The sequence below is a fragment of the Mangifera indica genome, chromosome 5, assembly GCF_011075055.1.
Source record: "Mangifera indica cultivar Alphonso chromosome 5, CATAS_Mindica_2.1, whole genome shotgun sequence".
In the NCBI taxonomy this organism is placed as follows: Eukaryota; Viridiplantae; Streptophyta; class Magnoliopsida; order Sapindales; family Anacardiaceae; genus Mangifera; species Mangifera indica.
In genome coordinates, this window is record NC_058141.1 from 8,172,574 (window position 1) to 8,196,734 (window position 24,161).

A 24,161-nucleotide genomic window follows, 5' to 3' on the forward strand; every position below is an offset into this window, starting at 1 on the left:
CTATTATTCAGGTGTGCATTATCCAACAACTTATTCAATAATATATAGCATGATAGAAATAAGTAATATTTTTAAAGAACATAGGTCTCATAAGTCTTATCATACTTTCTAAAATATATCTAGGAAATGGAACAAAAATTTAAAAAATATTGAAGTAAAATTCTTTTACTTTATTCTACAGCTATTGTTTTAGATCTTAGGGAAAAACTAATGGACTACAAAATTTATTTGATGTTATTAATAAAAATTTGTCATTAATAGTAACGTTAATTCTATGGAATATCTTCAAGATTTTTTACTTGATATGTATAGTATTTATGAACAAAAATATGGACAGATTGAAAAAAATTTTGTACCAAAGGTAAGTTCCAGTAGTTCAAGCAAAAAAAAGTTACGCATATAGTCTCTTTTGTGTAAAGGTAAGCAATTTGTCAGTCAAAGTACAAATTATGGTTAATTTTATAACTAAATCAATATTAACCATTATCCAGAAATTATTCAAAGATATAATGCTAAAAAACTAAATTTTTTGACAGGGTGGAAAGATAAGGCATAAACTTTTTTTATGCTTGAGGTCATCGTCCATGATCTACTAACACCTTTGATGTCGACTGTAGCATCAGAATTCACTTTTAGTATAGGTGAATACGTGTTAGATGATAGACAATTCAATTTGTACCCAAACATGGTTGAAGATATAATGTGTATGAAAAATTAGGTCAAAGCTAATTTCAAAATACATAATCATGTAATAGAAGATATGTTTGAATAATTCAGAGATTTGGATGTTGAAGATGAGCAGAAAAATTATATAATAAATATATTTTATTTATATTTATAATTTATATAGTATGTAAATTAATTTATCTGTATTATGTTATAAATTTGTAATATTTTTATTATGTAATCACGACATTCCTCCGCTACAAGTGAGAGACAATAAATAAAATATTCAGAGTATTGTCTTCGGTTTTAATAATTGAAAAATAATTTGTGTTTAAAAATTTTAATTAAAATTTAAAAAAATTATTTAAATGGGTTGGCCTGTGGGTGGGCCTATGGGCTAACTTGATTAAGTGTCAAATCTTAGACCTTCAAAAATCCATAGGTCAACCTGAGTTGAAACCCTATTATTATATGCGCCTAGGGCCCAACCCAGCCTGACCTATAAGCCCACTAGGCTGAGCTAAAGCCACCTTAGTTCATTGATATCATGCATATCCAACCATCCATGACATACATCAAATAAAATTAAAATTATTTTTAATTATTTACTAAATTGTTTAATTACTTTTTCACTTTTAATTTTTACAAAATTACAATTAAACACGAAAGGTATTAAAATTTGTAGTTTGATCCCTATATTGGTTAGTATGGTTAAAACAACAATTTTGACCTTGCACATAGGCATGTAATATTATGCATGGTCGTTTGTCACGATAATGTTGAAATTTAACAAAATTCTGGAATCCATGTTAGAATGAGTCATGCATTGTGAAAATACACTTGTGAATAGGTGTGTATGTATGATGTATAACATTTTGTAACGTGTTTTCTATAATTTTTCTAACAGGCAAAACATTTGAAAACCTTATATTTATCTGGCTAGTCATCGTTAAAATATGATGGCATGATATTAAAGTCTATCTCATCTAAATAATAACTTTGGAAATTGAAATTTTTACCCCTTTTCTTAAAACCGTGTATACATATATGCCACTAAACTTAAAGTCCAAACAAAAATACCAAAATAGCATTTCATTCTCCCAAAATACCCTTATTGATGTAACTTATGCAGAAAGAGAGAATATCATCTTTCTCTTTTTTTTTAGCCTTCAAGTGAGGAAAAAATCTCTGCAGTATAAAAAAAATTCTCCAATAGAAAAGATATGTGATTGAACAATAAAACCCGTGAAAAAACCATTATAGAGGATTCAACTTGAACACAAGGGAGGGAGAGATGAAAATTGCTAAATTTATTTAAAGAATTAACATTTGTTGCAAAGATGTTATAGGAAAATCATCCACATTCAGGTCAGTCTTGATTCAAGCCCGTATGTTATGTGTTTTCTTTATGAACAATTGAAAATGAAATAATGTATAGTAGATTCATGTTCATGACTTCATGTAAAATTTAATTTTGCTATGATTTTATGTTGTTAGATTATTTAATGTTATTATTTCATGTTATTTCTGTTGTTTAAAGTGGTTATAATGTTGTTTAATATTGTATTGATGGTAATAAAATACGAAAATTCAGATCTACAAAATTTCAAACAAAGAACAGTTTGGGGTTAACGCTAGGGGTTGCCACAACCCCCCCTCCAGGCCTCCCTGAATTTTTTTTTCTATTTTTTTCTATTCCACTTAATTCCTTTATCTCATTCTCTAATTTGGTGAATTTATCATTTATGCCTTGTTTATTCTAATTTGGTGCTATTTTAGTGTGTGTATTATTTTTCTTGTCTCGGCAGAGAGTTGCATAAAAATTATATAATTGCCACTATCATTTTCTTCCATTTTTCATTGTCTTGTCTTAGTCAATATTTGTACATCACTTTATGATATGATAGTTTAATATGTTATAAATACAGGTGTATAAAGCTTGATTGTATTGGTATTGCATTTGGGGCTTAATTTACAATAATTATAAAATAATACAATTTGGAGTGAATAGTATTTTCTAGCTCACTCATTTTGGATTTATTGCTCATGCATGGGTGTACACATCAATTTGGCATTAGAGTATTAGTTGTTTATGTGAGCTAACTGTGATTCTCTTCATTTCAGAGTTAATGTTTTTTACTGAAAGATACTGTTCACAGATAGTTGCTGCTTACACTACATAAACTTTGTCTAAACACATGTGTTTTAATGTTTTTAAGTTTATTTTTAGTCAAGATGGAAAAAGCTACATTTAAAATTCATTATGGAGGTCAATAGATTGAAAATGATGATAATGTGACAAGATATGTTGGTCGGAATAAGAAAGGGATGTGTATTAACACAAGCGTTGATTTTGAAAGATTCATTGTGAGAATAAGCTATCATCTAAAACTTAATCAAAGTCAGTCAAATGTGCGCATATGAGTGGGTACATCTACAAAGTTTCCAAGAGTTTGGTGGGAATTATAGTGTTGATGATAATAAGGATGACGACGTAGATAAAGATTATGAAGTAGAGGGTAATGAGGATGATGAATTCTCGGGGTTTGATGAGAATATGTATAGTGTTCCGAGCCAAGACATTTGCAGAAGTCAAAGTTATGCATGTAATAAGGAGACTGAATGTAGCATGAGACGTCATAGGTCTATAAATGTTAGAGCATATCCAAGTCATATCCGTAATCCAAATCCATTTTAATGGGTTTCTAAGCCTACTGTTGATGTTAAGAATGCAAGTATTAGTAATCAGGTAACACGAAAAGACAACTATTTACAAGTGATGAGTTTTTATAATTCGAAGATAGAATTGAAAGTATTATTTTGAACATATGTCTTAAAGACAGGAATTCAATGAAAGATTGAGCACTTTGATAATATACAGTATGAGCTTAAGTGCGTACATCCATAATGTAAATAGAGGGCATGGCAACAAGATAGCAAGATTGTAATATCCTTCCTTAGAAGTACTACTCACCGAAGGAGAAATGTTACGAATTAATATTCGGAGCATCTATTTTTTTGCTTTTAAAATACTTTAAAATGAACGCATCACTAAAAGTGTTTAGAAATTATTCTAAGAAAACTGAAAATTTGGAAGTGAACAAAAGATGTATATACTCATATGCAAACTCATCTGAAAACATCTGAAAACATGGAGAAATTATATACAACTGTACAATCATCTCAAAAAGGTCATAAGTCAACAAGAACATACGACTTTATGCATGTAATATAAACCAGAGATAACCTGTATCGGTCAGATCTATCTTCGTTGATCTGACCCTGCCTCACAGCTACCTCGATCACCTGTACCTGTAATCATGAAAAAAAAGGAAGTGAAAGATAAGAACACTCAGTAAGGGGCAAGAATTAAGTAAACTATCTCCTTTTCAGTTCTAACTCCCTCTCGGGACTCAACCCAATATCATAATCTCCATAAGAAATCGAAAGGATAATCTAGTTCATTCTTTACTATTTGGGTCATATTTTGTCCCATCTGGTGTCTATTTGATACTTTTTGAAAGTTGACTATAGGGATTTGGCACTTTTGTAAGCTAGAGCTCTCTTCCTGTCTCTCACTACATCATTTTTGAATCTGAATTAAGCTCTACTACGACCATGCTTTACTACGAGAAAACCCTACTAGGGATCTATGTCCTATTACGGACATGTCCTACTATAGACATGCCCTACTAAAGGCAGTGTAGTGTAAAGTGCCCCTCATAGTTCATAGCATGCATACGTGTCTTATATCTTACTAATCTTGCTTCCATCTAAATCTATTCACAACTCACCAGACTCTCTTGGGATGACCCCTGAATCTTGAGCCCCAAATTTTTTTTCTTGCATTTCTTTCTTTTCTTCTTCTTTTTTTTTTCTCTTCTTTCTTTCCTTTCATTTCTTTCTTTCTTCCTTTCCTTTTTCTCCTTTCTTTCCTTTCAAAAGACTGTGAAATATTGTTCATGGGACTGTTTATATAGTAGGGTAGATTTTTTTCATACAATGTAACAGTCCTAATAATTTCTAATTCACACAAGCTATATATCGTTGTAAAGAGGATTCAAAGAGATTTCCAACAAGCTATAAGAGCACTCATAATTCATTATATAAGGCAGTCAAAACGTGGGATAAAATCAGTGGCAAAAAACTGTCTTCACTGCTTATTTGGTAAAGCAGTCCTTTTGGTTCATACAATATTTTAACAGTCCAAACGATCTCTAATTCATACAAGTTATATATCATTAGAAATAGGGTTCAAAGAGATTTCCGAAAAGCTATAATAACACTCATGATTCATCAGATAAGGCAGCCAAAACGTGGGATGAAGTCAGTGGCAAAAACTATCTTAACTGTTTATTTAGTAAAACAGTTTTTTTCTTCATGCAATTTAATAGTCCAAACGGCCTCTAATTCATACAATCTATATATCATTGAAATAAGGATTCAACGAGCTTTCCAACAAGCTATAATAACACTCATGATTCATTAGATAAGGCAGTCAAAACGTGGGACGAAAGTAGTGGTAAAACTGTAAATATTATCTAACTCTTTGCTATGAACAAAATCACACACATAGATACCCCAAATGGCAAAACAATATTTCTCAACTTCAAAATCATCATTTATAACATAGATGCAAGAAACTAAAAGCCTAAAACATGCAACATATCAAAGATAATACCCCTTACCTTGTTTCAAGTCAATCTTTGCAAGTTGGCTCCGTCCTCCTTGTTTTGCTTCCTTTATAGCCAAAATCACCTTAAATCAATACCAAAACATACTAACATATTCATATAACATGAATCCAATATATATAAACATAGGTAAAGGGAAAAGAAAGAGATCTTTTGGTTACCAAAGCTTCTAAAGTGTTTCCTCTCTTTTTCTTTCTTTACTTTTCTTTCAAACCCTTCTAAATCACTCACTTTTCTTCAAAAACACAGCAAAAACAAAGAAGAACATTGCCTTCTTCTGGAAAAGACGGGAGAATGATGGAAAAAAGGTAAAAGTTATCTTTTTTGACTTTTCTCTATATATATATATATTTACATACTTTTTAATATATTATATATATATATATATATATATATATATATATATATATATATATATATATATATATATATATATATATATATCTTTGTTTTTCTTTGTAATTGCTTTGTATATAACACACACACATACATTTCAACATATAAATTTAAAACTGGAAATGTCTCAAAGTAAGACCAAAAGACACAAATGCCTCTAGAACGTATTTGATAATTGAATATCATCTGAATCGGTCTTTCTTCAAAACTAAGGTCTTCTGATAACTGAATATCATCTGTATTCACGACCTGGGAATGATCACCAAGACATTTCCTCAAAGATGAGACATCAAATACAACATGAATCCGATCCATACTCACTGGTAAGACCAATCTATAAGCCACTTTACCAACTCTCTCAATTATCTCATATGGACCAATAAATCTGGGAGCTAGTTTTCCCTTCTTTTCGAATCTCATCAAATGCTTGAATGGTGCAACCTTTACAAATACAAATTCACCTACATTGAATTCTAAGTCTCAGCGTTGATGATCTGCATAGCTTTTCTGTCAATCCTGGGCCTGTTTTATTCTCTACCTGATCAGTTGGACATCATCAATCATTTTTTAGGTCAACTTGGGCCTAAGGGATCGAGATAACACATCTATCTCTCCTATCTCATCCCAGTGAAGAGGAGAACGACACCTCCTACCATATAATGCTTCATAAGGTGTCATCTAAATAGTCGTCTGGTAGCTATTATTGTAAGCAAACTCCACCAAGGGCAACATTTCTACCCACGTAGCTTTATGATCCAGGTACTAAGCTCTCAGCATATCTCTCAGCATATCCTCTAAAATCTGATTAACCCTTTTCGTCTGATCATATATCTAAGGATGTTAGGTTGTACTAAATGCCAAATTAGTACCCAAGGATCTTTAGAGACTCTTCTAGAAAGCTGATACAAATCTTGTATCACAATCAGATACTATGGTCCTGGGTACACCATGTAATCTAATAATCTCCCTAACATATAATCTTCCTAAATGATCTGTGGTAGTAGTATCTTTGATGGGCATGAAATTGATTGACTTGGTTAATCTATCAATAATCACCCAGATAGCATTACATCTATTCTGAATTCTAGGGAGTCCACTGATGAAGTCCATGGAGATATGCTCCCATTTCAATTCTAGAATAGGTAGAGGTTGAAGCAACCCTAAAGGTCTCTGATGTTCACCCTAATTTGTTGACAAGTGAGACATCTGGTAACAAACTCACCTATATCCCTTTTCATGTTTGACCACAAAAATGTCTTTTTAAATCTTGATACATCTTTACACCTCCAGGGTGGGCAATGTAAAGAGAACTATGAATTTGATCTCTAAATTCAGTTATCTGAGGAACATACACTTGATCTCTAAATTTTAGAACTTTATTTGATACATGAAACTCGATCTCGAGACCCTCTTGCACTTTCTGAATTTTCTGTTAACACCACTCATCTCTTGTCTGAGCCTTTCGAATCTCATCTATGAGAGTGGGCTAAATCTCTAATCTGGCCAAGGCTCCAATTACAAGCTCAATTTGCTCTCAGTCCATATCTCTTTGAATTTCTCTTTGGACCGTCAATTGTGATATCATCACATTTCTACTAAGGGCATCTACAACTACATTAGCCTTGTCTGGATGGTATTTAATATCACAGTCATAGTTTTTTACTAACTTGATCCATCGCCTCTATCTCATATTTAACTCTTTCTGAGTGAAGAAATCTTTGAGGCTCTTATGGTCAGTATAAATATTACATTCTACCCCATACAAATAGTGTCTTTAGATTTTAAAAAAAAAAATTATCGCTGCTAACTCCAAATCATAAGTAGGGTATCGAGTTTTGAATTCTTTCAACTATCTTGAGGCATATGTTATCACTTTGCCTCGCTGCATCAACACTACTCCTAAACAACTGTGTGAGGCATCCGTGTATAAATCGTACTCAACTCCCTCCTTTAGAAGTGCTAACACAAGAGCAGTAGTTAATCTTCTTTTCAATTTTTGGAAGCTTACCTCACAAACATCTAACGATTGAAATGGCGTTGCTTTCTTTATAAGGGTTGTAAGAGGTCTGGCTAATCTGGCAAATCCCTCCACAAACCTCTGGTAATACCCTACCAAACCTAGGAAACTACGAATCTCCTTGACTGTCTTTGGTATCTGCCATTCAACTATAGCCTCAATCTTATTGGGATCTACGGATATACCCTCTACTGAAATCACATGCCTAAAAAAGGTAACTCTATCTAGCCAAAATTCACATTTCGAGAATTTGGCATACAATTATATCTCTCTCAATCTCTGGAGGGTAAACCTTAAGTGCAGCTCATGGTCCTATCGACTGCAAAAATACACCAAGATGTCATCAACGAATACCACAATAAATTTATCCAGGTAGTCATAGAATACCCTGCTCATCAAATCCATAAATACCGTAGGGGCATTTGTTAATTCAAACGACATCACTACAAATTCAAAGTGGTCATACCTCATTCAAAAAGTTGTTTTGGGTATATCTTTCTCTGCCACTCTCACCTGATGATAACTAGATCTCAAATCTATCTTGGAGAAGACCACATATCCCTCCAACTGATCAAATAAATCATCAATCTTAGGTAACAAGTACTTGTTCTTAACTGTGACTTTATTTAGCTCTTTGTAATTAATGCACATCCTCATGGACCTGTCTTTCTTTTTCATAAATAAGATAGGAGGTCCCTAAGGAGAATGGCTCGATTTGATAAAACCATGATCTAATAACTCTTGAAGTTGCTTCTTCAATTCTTGTAACTCGATAGAGGCAATTCGATAAGGTGCTCTTGAAATAGATGTTATGCCCAGTGCCAACTCTATACTAAACTCAACCTCTCGCTCGGGAGCTAATCCTAGTAGCTCACTTGGAAACACATCTGAAAACTTACATACCACTGGCATTTCATCATTAGTTGGGTTTGACTCAACCTTGCTTACTGTATGAGTAATATCCTGTACACCCCATTTTTAACATTTTACTAGCTTTCAACATACTGATCATCAAACTTTGGATATGACTCTCACCGAACTTGAATTGATCTCCAGAGTCTAGGTTAAATCTCACTTTCTTCTTTTTACAATCAATCTCAGCTTTGTATCTCCCCAAAAAGTCCATCCTTAAAATCATATCAAAATCTGGCATTTTGAACACAATCAGGTCCACCAATAACTGTCGACCCTGAATGACATTACTCTGTCCTAGTAACATCATCTCACTAATAACTAACCCCCTATCAAGTAACTCGATCATAATCCTCTAGGCTATTCTAACGAGTTGTACCGTTAGCCTCTCAAGCAAACTCTTGGCTACAAAATAATAAGTAGCCCCACAATCAACTAAAACATAAATAGGAGTATCAAGATAGAGAATCTGACCCGTGACTCCTAATGGGTTAGCCTCTGCTGGGCCTGGGTAATCGTATAAACTCTGGTTGTGGCCCTTCCTATAGGTTATTATTGCTCTACTCTCATTGGGATAGTTGTATAAAAACGAGCAATATGTCCAGGCTGACGACATCTGAAACAAACTACCTGGCTTGTCAAATGCTCTCTTCTATGTTGCTTCCTACATTTCTGGCAAGCTGGTATCTCAAGTCCTCTCTGTTTCTTCCCACTCTTCCAGTTTTTTTCATGCCTCTGAATTGGAGAGGTTATTTACCCTTCTTGTCTTAATTTGGATGAGGGCCTCTATGTGCTAAAACTGAACTAGTACTTATAGGTGGAATTGGCATCGCAACAGGAGGTGTAACATTTTGCCCTATGGTCTGACCAAACATCTTTCTCACAAAAACCTCTACCCTCAAAGCTCTATCGAGGGCCTCTGTATAAGTTCTGGGTGGTTGCACCCCCGTCATAACATCTCGAGCTATCTTTAGATCTAGCCCATACATGAACTTTTACATATGCCCTATCTCTATACTAGTTATCTCGAGGGCATACTGGGATAACTGATTAAACTTCGTGAAATATTCCTTTGTTGAATCTGTCCCCTGCATTAGACTAATAAACTCCTAGGCCCTAATGCAAGTAATATCGGCACCTTTATACTCTACCTCAAATCGACGCCTGAACTCGGACCATGTCATCTCTGAGACATTGATCGTCTCCCTCACTAAGTTCCATATATTCTTGCCTTTGACTTAAAAATATAGGTGGCATATCTCACTCTCTCTTGGTCGGTCACATCAAATAGGGCTATTGCATTCTCTAGTGATTCCAACCACTCTTCAGCTACTATTGGGTCTTTTGCACCATCAAATTTTTTAGGCTGATGCATACTGGGAAGGTTAAAAATAGGATGCAGCTGAGTCCTCACTAGGGCTATTGTAGATGCTAAAGTAACCTCTATCATATCATGTCCCTAGGTCGGCGGTGTATGCGTTATCTCACTTCTTTGCTAAGAGCACCTCTATGCTCTTTCATTATCTTTCTGAAAATCTCTCGCACATTATGTGCACTGACTGCCCCCTAGGGTACTTGGGGGGCTACTCCTTCACTCTGGCTCCTCTAAGAGGGATCTACTGGTGTTCAACTCATAGGTCCTGAGAATGAACACATCAGTCTCATAAAACTTGGCAGGAATAAATGAAAACTTAACTTACAGTGATCGGCTGCGAGGGTGGTCAGCATGGCTAGAGGGTATTTCATCTCTGTGTTACTTTGGATTACTCTATTTTGTTTTAGAAAACATCTTTTGGGTTCCCAAAATCATACTTTACTACCAACTTATAACATCTCTCCCTAAAAGTACTACCCATCGAAGGAGAAATGTTACGAATTAATATTCGAAGCATTTATTTTTTTTCTTTTAAAATACTTTAAAATGAATGCATCACTAAAAGTGTTTAGAAATTATTTTAAGAAAACTGAAAATATGAAAACGAACAAAAGATGTATATACTCATCTAAAAACATGGAGTAATCATATACAATTGTACAATAATCTCAAAAAGGTCATAAGTCAATAAGAATATACGACTGTATGCATGTAATATAAACTAGAGATAACCTGCACTAGCTGGCTCTATCTCCATTGACCTGACCCTGCCTCGTAGCTACCTCAATCACCTGTACCTGTAATCATGAAAGAAAAGGAAGTGAGAGATAAGAACACTCAGTAAAGGGCAAGAATTAAATAAACTATCTCCTTTCCTGTTCTAACTCTCTCTCGGGACTCGACCTCATATCATAACCTCTATAAAAAATCGAAGGGATAATCTAGTTCATTCTTTACTATTTGGGTCATACTTTGTCCCATATAATGTCTATTTTATACTTTCTGAAAGCTAACTATAGGGATTTGACATATTTCTAAGCTCGAGCTTTCTTCCTATCTCTCACTACACCATTTTTGAATCTGAATTGAGCTTTGCTACAAGCATGCTCTACTGCGAGTAGACCCTACTAGGGATCTATGTCCTACTATGGATGTGCCCTACTACGGGTAGTGTAATGTAAAGTGCCCCCTCATAGTTCATAGCATGTATGCGTGTCTTATATCTTACTAATCTTGCTTCCATCTAAATCAATTCACAACTCACCAGACCATACTCTTAGGATGACCTTTGAATCTTGAGCCCCAAATTCTTTTTTTTGCTTTTCTTTCTTTTCTTTTTCTCTCCTTTCTTTCCTTTCCAAAAACTGTGAAATACTGTTCATGGAACTGTTCATGTGGTAAGGCAACCTTCTTTTTCATACAATTTAATAGTCCTAACAGTCTCTAATTCCTACAAGCTATATATCGTTGAAAAGAGGATTCAAATAGATTTCCAAAAATCTATAATAGCACTCATAATTCATTAGATAAGGCAGTCAAAACGTGAGATGAATTCAGTGGCAAAAAATTGTCTTCACTGCTTATTTGGTAAAACAGTCCTTTTAGTTCATACAATATTTTAATAGTTCAAACAATCTCTAATTCATACAAGTTATATATAATTGGAAAGAGGATTCAAAGAGCTTTCCAACAAGATATAATAGCACTTATGATTCATCAGATAAGGCAGCCAAAACATAGGATGAAGCCAATGGCAAAAATTGTCTTCACTGTTTATTTGGTAAAGCTATGTTTTTCTTCATGCAATTTAACAGTCCAAACGGCCTCTAATTCATGCAAGCTATATATTATTGAAAAGAGGATTCAACGATCTTTCCAACAAGCTATAATAACACTCATGATTCATTAAATAAGGTAGTCAAAACGTGGGACGAAAGCAGTGGCAAAACTGTAAATATTATCTAACTCTTTGCTATGAACAAAATCACACACATAGATACCCCAAATGGTAAAACAACATTTCTCAACTTCAAAATCATCATTTATAACATAGATTCAAGGAACCAAAAGACTGAAACATGCAACATATCAAAGATAATACCCCTTACCTTGTTTCAAGCCAATCTTTGCAAGTTGGCTCCCTCCTCCTTGTTTTGTTTCCTTTATCACCAAAATCACGTTAAATCAACACCAAAATATACTAACATATTCATATAACATACATCCAATATATATAAACATAGGCAAAGGGAAAAGAAAGAGATATTTTGGTTACCAAAGCTTCTAAAGTGTTTTCTCTCATTTTCTTTCCTTACTTTTCTTTCAAACCCTTCCAAATCACCCACTTTTCTTCAAAAACACAGCAAAAACAAAGAACACTGCCTTCTTCTAGAAGAGACAAGAGAATGATGGAAAAAGGGTAAAAGTTGCCTTTTTTGACTTTTCTCTCTCTATATATATATTTACATAATTTTTAATATATTAATATATATATCTTTGTTTTTCTTTGTAATTGCTTTGTATATAACACACACACATACATTTTAACATATAAATTTAAAACTGAAAATGTCTCAAAGTAAGACCAAAAGACAAAAAAACCCTTGAAACGTATTTGAGGGTATTACAAAGATGAAGACTGTTGGGTCTTACGACATATAAAAAAGACACATACTTGTCCGTAGGATCAAATATTGTCTTACCGTAGACAAGTTGGTGCAAAGTCATTGAGGAACATACTTAAGTCAATGTTTATAGTTGATCACATTTATCGACTGAAGGAAATTTTTTTAGACATAACAAACAGATACAGAATTGATATATCCTACATACAAGTATAACGTGCCAAAACATATGTAATAAATGTATTATAAGGATCTCTGAAAAAGTCTTTCATTCTATTGCATGAGTAATGTCATAATTTAAAGCTTAAGAACTCGAAAACCATGACACGTATTGATATCAATCGAAAAAATAGGTTCAAGTATTTCTTCATGTGTATAGGTTGTTCAATAAGAGGTTTCCAACAATTCTGTCACTCGATGATATGCATTGATGCGTCACACTTAAAGAGAAAGTATCTTAGGGCTTTTTTAATTGCTATTGTGAATGATGATAATAATTAAATTTATTCACTCATATTTGGTATTGGGCACAAGAAGAGAATAGATACATGAACAACTTTTTGTCGTACCTTTGCATGTGCATTGGTGATTTGTCAAATTTGACCATTGTTTATGATCACCATCATTCAATAATTATGTCGATCACAAACGTAATGCCTTATACCTGTCATGGGTTTTGTAATTACCATATAAAAGGTAACATCCGTTCGCAATTCAAAAAAACCAAACATATTAAAGGATTATTTTGGAAAGTTGTTAACGCAAATCGTCTCAAAGACTTTCAAGCTGCTATGAGTAGAATTGTCCAAATAAATCTCACTGCAACACCCTATTTGACCGATATTAACTATGAAAGATGGGCGCATGCCCACTTAGGAGGATGGTGGTACAACATTATGACTACCAATATTGCTAAATTCTTTAATGTTTTGACACGAACTGCTCGCACTTTGCTTATCATCATATTAGGTGAGTTTCTTAGAAGTACAATGCAACATTGTTTTTTCAATAGGTGAAGCATGACTGGTACGTATGACTAAAATTTTGGAAACTTATCGGAGGAGTGTCTCAAAGTATTAATATGTCATCCTAAGTTAGTAGTGCAACTGTCTTCCACTTCAGGATATAGGGAATTTGATAATTTATTTTCAAATAGACAAAAGAAAATAGATTGTGAATCTTCACAATGTACAACATTTATAGTTAGTATTTATAATCGTCACGATGAATGTTAACTTTATTCATTATGTGATACTTACCTAGAAAGCAATCAAGTATCTTAAAATATTGTAACTAAAAAGTGGGAGTGAACTTGTGTAGGGCGGATAATGTTCAACACAATACTGATATTTGTTATGAGCACCCTTCCGCATCGATTCAGTTGTTTTATTATATGTTATCGTCCTTCATGGATACCGAATAAATGCATTTAGATTGTCCGTTAAATATAAAAAATGATCAGGTATTTTTGTTCTGTTGTCCACTCCTAATAATCTCATAAATGCATAATACAATACTGCGAACTTCACTACATTATCATCATTGTCTCCCCAAATTTGATCATCAACGGCTTGCTTGATCTTCTCATGGGATAACAACCTATGAATGTAGTTGGACACGTCCATGTCTTCCGCAAAAGTTAGACCAGTAACTAGCGCAAACTCCACAGGGTTGAATCAGAACTCAACACTATTTGTTTTAAACCACATTTCTCTATCTAGGTTTTTGCGATTGATCATCCAAAGTAACATCGATTATATAAAAACGACACTAAATTGTGGTTCCGCCAAATCTAATAAGTTTTCAAAACAACTTATCTAAAAAATAGCTCTTTGAGTAAATGTTAGTTTATTCTTAATCATATTCACGATGTGCATTTTTTTCGAAGTAGCATGTGTACTCAAAATCTATATGCCTTATGAAATCTGTATGCCTCTTGTTGGTAGTTGATTGTAAATGCTTAAAAACTATATTAATTCGTTAATTACATCAATGAAAAATTAATGAAAGATAATAATTTTTAATCAAAGATTAATTAAACAAACTAAATTATCATTATTAAATTAGCGTGGTTGATATAAACTAATGTAACATCGAAATTAGAAAAAAAATTGAATTAACATTATTAAAATAAATTTTTTCATGAGTAACATTTAAAAAAATGGATTAGTGACAGGCAAAATTGAAATCAAACCTAACAAAAAAAGGGTTGGTCAGAGAAACTTGAAACTTATTATTAAATTAATATGACTGACATCAACTATTGTAACATTCGAATAAAAAAAACTGGATGATCATTATTAAAATAAATTCCTAAATAACATTTAAAAAAATCGAACAACCTCGGAAAAGGTTGGCAACTCCAATTGTTGGCAGAAACACCAACCATTGGCAGTGCCACCAATGGTTGGCGTTTCCACCAACCCTTAGCACTGCCAACCTTTTCCTAAGGTGTTTCATTTTTTTCTCATAAAAAAATTCATTTTAAAATTGCAACAATTAACTAATGAACAATATTTTGAACTTAAATTAAGATTTACATTTACTTGATTAGTAATTTATATTGAATTACTTAATTGAATTCAAATCAAATTAAATTTAATTGACATTTGTAATTGACATTGAATTACTTAATTGAATTCAGATTGAATTAAATTTGGTACAATATAATTATACTTTTGTTTTATAAGGAAACCTCAGTTGTCGTATTGTCATTACTTTACCACTGTAAATCTAACAAGTTTTATCATCGATCAATTGTTCACTAAAATTTTTTCGTGCAAATCTATGCTAAATATGTTAACTCTCTTATATGCTATATATGTTAACTTTTATATGCTATATATAATTTAATTTTCATAGGAAGATTATTGCAAAAAATAATTGTCAAAGTTTGTTGTACATTCACGTGAATAAAGAAAACAAGCATTTGAAAGTATTCCCTTTAAATATTCTATGCTTCTCTCCAATATTGCTTGTACAAATATTATCTGTCATATTTGTTTTGCTTATTAGGATATATATATATATATATATATATATATATATATATATATATATATTAGATGATATATAAAAAAGACAAGTATTCTTCGCATATTCAATATCAAGACCTTCAATACATGCTTTTCATGGGTAGGTTATTGGATTATCTTTCTATGTGTTATTTTAATATGAGATTAACGCTAACCAAAATTTAGGGAGATAGGATCGAGTGAATTTAAAATTTTTATAAATTTAATCTAAAAAATTTGAACTCAAAAATTTTAAATTCACTTGATTTTATCTAACATATATATATAAATTTTGTTTCAAATATTGATGCTAAATATCTACACATGTTCTCTCTTTGTAGTGTATAAAAAGAAATAAATAATACTACTGCCTTTGTTTGGTTTCCCAAGATTAAAGATAAATACAATTTATGTATTCTAATATATAAAATAGTAAAAATATTTAAAGTGTAAAAAATATGATATAAATGTATAAATGAACCCAAATTAGAATACAAATTTCAATTTCCGTAATAACTTTCATCAAGCACAACAATCAACAATGAAATTAATTTTGCGAATCGACATGAAATCTATGGCTACACAGCTGAATTTTCAACAACAAACATAAACCGATATATATAGTTATGCAATTCAAATCAACGAGAACAAAGGCACAAAAATCCATAAAAAAACTTGTTTAAGTTCTTACGAGATTTCAAATAAGCATGCATTAGCATTTGAAAACTACAAGAAAGACAAAAGAAATGGATAGGTAAAGAACGGTGACCATTGACAGCTGGTAATAGTGAAGAATAGGGAAGGGCTCCGAGAAAATATGAAAGGAAAAATAAAGTGATAAAAAAATATAATATAATAATTATAATATAATTAAGATATAAATTTAAATGAAAAAATTAATTAAATATATTTTATAGTTAAAATTCACAAAAGAAAAATTAAGTGAAAGGTAATACTTTTATCCTATTTTAATTTTAAGGGTAGAAATATGTTATTTAGATTAAATAAGCATCACAAATTGTAGATTGATAACAACAGAGGTGAACAAAATCTAAAAACTTCGATTTAAATTTGGCTTAATTTAAAATTTTATTTAAATATAAAATTTAAATTCATAATTTAAATTTATAGTTTAAACTTATTATTTATTGGTAAAAAAATATTATTATTTCGTTGTAATAATTATATGATATTAATTAAATTAAATTAAAAGATAAATTCAAAATAAATTAAACAATTCATCCAACTCATAAGCTAGTTTAAATTAAATTTTCTCCATTTTAAATTCAATTTTGTTGAAAAAAATAAATCAGTCCTCTGCACGTAAGCTTGATCCGAGATTGATGAAACAAATTTGAATGGAACTAATCCAATTTTTTGTTTTGGATCCTGCCGAGGAAGAAATAGTCATTTGTCTCTTCAACAATAATTATTTTTTAACTGGACCGTTGCTATAGTTGAGAATTTAAGATTGTTGTCTCAGTTTGACCCTTTTTAAAATTCTAGAATCTTCCTGTCACACCTCATATGACAGGTGTCCAATACCCACTTGCATATTTTCCCAAAAATATCTTCTCCCATATAAAAAATACGGCAATTATTATTTTATTTGTAAAAATAAACATTAACAGTGAATCTTCAATTATTGTTCCAGATTTTTCCACAACCTTCTTCTCATCCTGTGGGCTGCCTTATATTCCCTCTAATTCTTTTTCTAACTCCATTATTGATCTTGTAAATTCAGTTTTTCCAAAGCCTTTTTTAACTTTTCTCGTCTTTCTATTGCTGCTATGGCCTCTGAAGCTGATACCCAGATTTCTTCTCTTTTTGAGCGACTGTTGAGGCACAGAGACATGTCTCTGTTTCTTCCCTTCATTTTAGGTTTCACTGGGAGCATGACAACGAGAGAGACTAATCCAGAGCAGCCGGATCAAGATTCGAGTGAGAGAATTATTCTGATTAATCCCTTAACCCAGGGTATGGTCGTGATTGAAGGAACCTCGAACTTGGATTCATTTTTGCGGAATTTAGCAGCGAAAGATGGTCAACCGCCAGCTTCTAAGGCGTCTGTGGAGGCCATGCGGAGTTTCAAGATTGGTGAAAGTGAAGAAGGAAAAGAAAAGGAAGTGGGTGAATGTGTTGTATGTTTAGAAGAATATGAGGCTGGTGAGATTGCGAAAGAGATGCCATGTAAACACAAGTTTCATGCCAAGTGCATAGAGAGTTGGCTTGGAATTCATGGGTCCTGTCCTATATGTAGGTACAAGATGCCTGTCGATGAAGATGAAATTGGTTACAAAAGAGATGAGCAAAGGAGAGAAATTTGGGTAAGTTTTTCTTTTAACGGTGGTAGGAGAAGTGAGGATTCGGATTCTGATGATAATCAAAATCAGAATCAAACTTCTTCACCTGCAGCCAATTCTGATTCTTTTGACGTCTCTGCTTCGCCAAGTTCTTCGCCTGATCAGGGATCAGAAAATTAAACCAATTTTTTATAAGATATTTTTATTTTTACCTTGTGTTTTCCCCTCCTTATCATATGTACAGTACAGTTATAATTTTGCGTATGTTAGTAATATTGGGTCCATTTATCGCAATTCTTTTGGCAAAAATATAGAAAATTATAACAGAAAGTGACACGATAAGGTGATGAGTATTGTAGAAATAGTGGTGCAACTGAAGACACGTGTGTAAACAAAGATTGGACCGACTCTTTCATTCGATAGTCATTTTGGCCATTGTAGGTTCCATTTTAAATGAAGTTCAAATCTGACGGGGAAAATTTTGAAATTTGTTACCGAATCTAGGGAATTTGGACCTGCGAAAGGTATGAATTTTTTTTTTATGAGTAGAATTTTAAATTTTACTTAATTGTAAAAATAAATTATGGTGATGCTCGTAGAAATTGTAATGAAATTATATTGGATATTGATTTAGGGAGAGAACTAGAACTGATAAATTCAGAAATGGGATTCATTTATGCTAATTAGGTATGGGTATTTGTTGATTCATTAGAAAGAATTGTGTCTATAGACGGTAACAAAAGGTTATCTTTAGAAATAAGGGTTGAATTATAAAAAAAAAAAAATTTCATCTACGACTATGATTAAATTTATCCGAATAGTGTTGGTCATTGTTACAACCTATAGAATAATTCACAGGTTGTGTAACTTTTTTTGAAAGAAATAAGATATGCAAATTACATCGATTTATTTATTGATTAAAGTAAGTTTTAAAAAGTTAAAACATTTGATTCAATGAAATAATCAAATTATTTAGTTTCAAAAAGAATTTGAATGAATCTTATATCTATAAATAGGTTAAGGATTATGTCATTAGATTTCTCATATTGTATGTAAATAACATTTTTGATGGGTAATGACATTGACATGATGAATGCGATTAAAATCTAATTATCCAGAACCTTCTTGATCAAAGATTTAGGAGATACGCCCCATGTCCTTAAAATTCATATATATAGAGATAAAATGAAAATGATGATTGGATTATCCTTAAGTTTTTGAAAAAGTTCAATATGAAAAACTTAAAAGGAGGACTTTTGCCCTTCATTCACGCTCTTCATCTTTCTAAACATATAGATCCAAAGATGTAATGTCTCTTATGCTTCAATTGGGGGCAAACTCATGTACATAATGCTATGTACAAGAGCTAATATAATATTTGTCATAAGTGTTGCAAGCAGATATTAGACTAATCTAGGAGAAAAATATTGGTTAACAAGGAAATCAATGTTCAAATACTTAAAAAGAATTAAAGATCTTATTCTAAGTTATGAATGTTTAGAGTTAAACATTCAAGGATACTTAGATTTTGATTTTTTGTCAGACGTTGACGATAGAAACTCTACATTAAGGTTTATTTTCATATGTAATGGAGGCGCAGATAGTTGGAAGAGTTACAAACAATCAACTACAACTGACTTTATTAAAGAGGCCGAATGTATTGCTGCTTCAAAAGTAGTAAAAGAGGTTGTATGGATGCACAAGTTTGCATCCAAATTTGGTGTGATTCTATTGCATAGACAAAAGAACCAAGAGTGCACCAAAAGTTCAAATATATTCAATGAAAATATCACATTTTGAGAAAATTCGTTGGAGTTAGAGAGATAATGATACGAAAAACACTATCAACAAACAATGTTGTTGACCCATTAACTAAAATGATAACACTGAAACAAATGGACCATCATTTTACAAAGATGGGTATGCAATACAACAACGAATGACTATAGTACAAGTGAGAATTTTGTTAATATATGCCCTAGGAATCATTCATGTTATCGGTTTCAGAGCATTTTATCTTATATATATATTTGTAATAATTTATTAATTGAAGAAATAGTTTTTTTTGTTCATATGCTAAATTGTTTCATTTATTTGTATTAATTTAAAGTTTGTATGTGAATCCTCCTGAGGATTTACTTGATGAATAAACTGAATCATCAATTTTTTTCCTTGTAGACATGACATTAGTTGGGTAATAAAATCACATAGTAGACATACTGAATATCTTTGTTGAATATCATGAGATGATATTAGTACGGGTGATGGTCATGGTCATGTCATTAGGGCATTAGTATGGATAAACAGTTAAAAAACCGTTTTTCGAATGTAACCAATAACAATAGGTCACATGATCATTAAATCATACTCAATGACTTATCGTATGATTGCACTAGTGTACGAAGTAACCTTTTGATCTGAGTCGTTGGTACGTGCTGTCATTGACACCCAAATTAAATCCTAAATTCCTGCAACAAAAATGTAGTAAAGGAAAGTAGGGATCGTTCCCTCGAAGAGCTTTGATTAGTATGTCGTCACAAATAAATCGAAACAAATAAATAAAAAGGGGGGTTTTGAAGTGAATGCAAATTATAATGAAAAACACTAATTAAAAATTCAGTAAAATAATCTAAAAGGAATAAATCGATTTAACAAACCTTGGTCTTCGGTCACATCCACCATTGGAACTACGATCGATCATCGAAACAAAATATCAAATTAATTATTCAAATATTCGTTGTGGTATTAAATTAACTTGTCCTTCCTTACGATTAGTTAACCAAAAACATGTATTTCAATTAACCCTTATTGATTAATAATTCAGATACAATCTCGAATTTAATTAAACAACAGCATTACGAATTAGAAAGACCAACGAAGCAAGACAACACAAACGTACGACGTTGCATTTAATCTAGTTGATTATTTTCCTAGGATTATAGCTTCTGACGCAGCAAACGATAAACCTAGTTGCCACTTCGATTAGATGGATTGAACAGTTACGGATTCAGCACCTAAACTAGTCGTAGATTATATTAATTGATAAACTAATCGCGCGCCTTAGAAATCAACCAACACAATCATAAACAAATAATTCAGAAAGATAATCAATACTCGAATAAATAAAAAGATGCATTAAAGAACAGAATAAATCTCACAATCATTGTAGTTCCATGGTTTCAGATCCCTTCAACCAAGATAAATTATTCAGCCACTGTAGACCATGTTTTTCTCTCTAATTCTCTAAGTACAATGGTTGATAATTCTCAAATAAAAATAAGAGTATATATATTATCTTCCTACTAAAAATCTGGAAATTGAAAGTAAATCCTAATCTCCTAATCCAATCAAACAAAGTGATACATATCTTCCCAAAAAGAAAGGAAAAGATATGTATTTTTAATATAAATCCTTCTTCCAAAAATATCATTCCTTATTTAGCTCAATTAATCCTCTTTTCCAGCTGGTGATTATCCTTTTCCTAGGAAGCAAATCTTAATATTTTCTGGACTCTTGTAGCTGATCTGGGCGTTCAGATCTGTTTTCCGGATTCTGCTCTCATCTTTCACGTGCCCACGCCTAGTCTGCATTACGGAAATTCCAGATTAATAGATCTGCTCCAGTTTTTCATCTTTTTGGCCCTATTTATTCCAAAATTGCTCAAAGCTTCCTAAAAGCAAAAAGATAAGTAATTCTATTAGATTAAATCAAATTTTCACACAACACAAGGGAATTCTAAATCAAAATAGTAACAATTAATGGCCTTATGAGTCGTCATGCTAGAATATGATACGGATGAGTGTGATTCATATGGTAAATAAATATGAGGCTAACCATATTTCGTACAAGAACCCACATTGGGCATGTGTTATTTGTATGCAGAGAAGAATAATGACTAAGATGAAATCCACTAAGTCGAAAAGTATTGGGTCTTAGATATCCACTGATTTAACCTAGATTCGAGTTTTGAAATGAATATCGATAAATTTTGAAAATTGAAATCTTAATGAAAGTCACATGAAGCATGTTTGTGATGACGTGTTTCAAATGTATCAATCAACGATTCATATAGAATCGAAATTAGGGTTTTGATGTTTTATGAGCCCGAAATCGATATGGATTGGACAACGGATGGATACTGCCTACACAATATATGATTGGGGATATTAGGTTCAATGGAACATTTCTTCATTATGGTTTTAGGGCTATAACATATTGTTAGACGTTTACCATAATCATTAAACTTTCATATGCACTTTCAGATTGTTTGAAAGGGGACTTACAGCTATGCCACAATGAATCTAAAGGGTCACAACAATAAACCAAACTTTTAAAAATGATGATTAATTATTCGGAGTTGGGTAACACTTTTCAAAGGAAAATAAAATCATATAAAATGTTATATGGGTGCAAAAGTAACATTTTAAAAATTAGGATATTAGTGAGATGACATTAAGGTATCTAAAGTATATGTTAGATATACTTGCATGGTCCTAGTTTAAATCAAGATTTTAAAGGACCAAATGATGATTTTGTAATTACTAATTAGCCACCATTATAAATGGAAGGCTTTAGTTCATTTTAAAAGAATTAACTTTATTTGAAACTTTCATTTCTTTCATAAACAAAAGAAATCCTCTCCCTTTCACTCTAAAAGCTCTTGATCAAGGAAGCATTTTGGCTTGGTGGTGGACTTCTTTGGAGGTCTTGCAACTGGAAGGCTATATCCAGCATCCTAAAGCAAAAAGAGTAGGTAATTCCCTAACCATCTCATGTATTTGCTTCTTCATGCCTTGATTCTTGGTTTTATGTACATGGATATTGATTTTTGCATCATTCTTCTTCACCTCTTCCTTCACTAACATCATGCATTCTTTTACTCCCACTAATCTCACCATTTTCAATGAACCTAACATTCTAGATTCAAACAATTTTTGTATTATGATTAGGACAATAAAATCTATACCCCTTGGACTTTTTTGGATAGCCAATGAAATATCTACTAATTGTTCTAAAATCCAATTTCTTTTCATGTGAATTATAAATTCTTACTTTCGCTAGGCAACTCAAACATATAAGTGTCTTACACTAGGTTTCCTTACAGTCCATAATTCAAAAGGTGTCTTTGAAATTGTTTTACTGGGAATCCTATTTAGCTAATACATGATGGTTTTTAATGCATACATAAATAAAGATAAGGGTAAAGATGAATGACTCATCATATTTCTAACCATTTCCATTAAAGTATGATTACACCTTTCCACAACATCATTTTGTTGTGGTGTACCTGATATTGTGTATTAAGCATGAATACCATGTCTTTCAAGGAATTTGGGAAATTGACTTGTACATTGTCCCAATTCATCAAACTTTCCATAATATTCACCACCTCTATCGAATCTTACAATTTTCACTTATTTATTTAATTGTCTTTCAACTTTTGTACTATACACCTTAAGTGCATTAATCAATTGAGATTTATCATGTAATAGATAGACATATCTATAACGTGAAAAATCATCAATAAAAGTGATAGAATATTTTTCTCTACCAAGTAATTGAAAATAACGTTTATGCCACAAGTAAACTAAATTTTCATCAACTAAACTATGTTAAGTGTCAATATTATGATGCAAGGTCATTAAAGTCTTAACAAATACATTATCACGTTTAAACTTGTAAAGACCATCACATAATATTCTACCATCAATAATATTATTATTCTTAAATAAACTAAAAGATCTAGAACCAAACTTAAATGAAAATCCCACTACATCAAGTTTTTGTAAAGAAACTAAGTTGCGGGAAAATGTAAGTACATAAAAAGTATTAAACAAATCCAAATAATGCCTTATGCCTAAAATAAAATGACACGTGTCAATGCCTTCAATTGGAGCTTTGGTTTTATTCCCCATGAACACAAAACTTTCATTTGGCTTGATGGTTTGGATCGTAAGGAATCTGTACATCGTATTTGAAATATGAGTAGTGAAACCAAAATCAATCCACCAAGTATTATAAAGAACTTCAGTAAAGTTTGATTCAAAACATACTAAAGCATAATGTTTACCTTTCTTTTCAAACCAAACTTTAAGTTTCAGACAATCTTTCTTTAAATGTCCAATTTTATTGCAAAAGTGACACTTAATAGTCCTATGTT

General features: G+C 32.0%; 1 protein-coding gene across 1 annotated transcript; it reads left to right on the top strand.

Moving 5' to 3' along the window:
* Positions 1–17,344: 17,344 nt before the first annotated feature.
* LOC123215405 (E3 ubiquitin-protein ligase MPSR1) lies at positions 17,345–18,295 on the top strand. Its single transcript, XM_044635477.1, has one exon. The coding sequence runs from the start codon at positions 17,489–17,491 to the stop codon at positions 18,179–18,181; it is 693 nt and encodes a 230-aa protein (XP_044491412.1). The 5' UTR covers positions 17,345–17,488; the 3' UTR covers positions 18,182–18,295.
* The last annotated feature ends 5,866 nt before the right edge of the window (positions 18,296–24,161 follow it).

Excerpts from the sequence above, each read along its gene's own strand:
- LOC123215405 (XM_044635477.1), top strand. The coding sequence starts at position 17,489 with ATGGCCTCTGAAGCTGATACCCAGATTTCTTCTCTTTTTGAGCGACTG.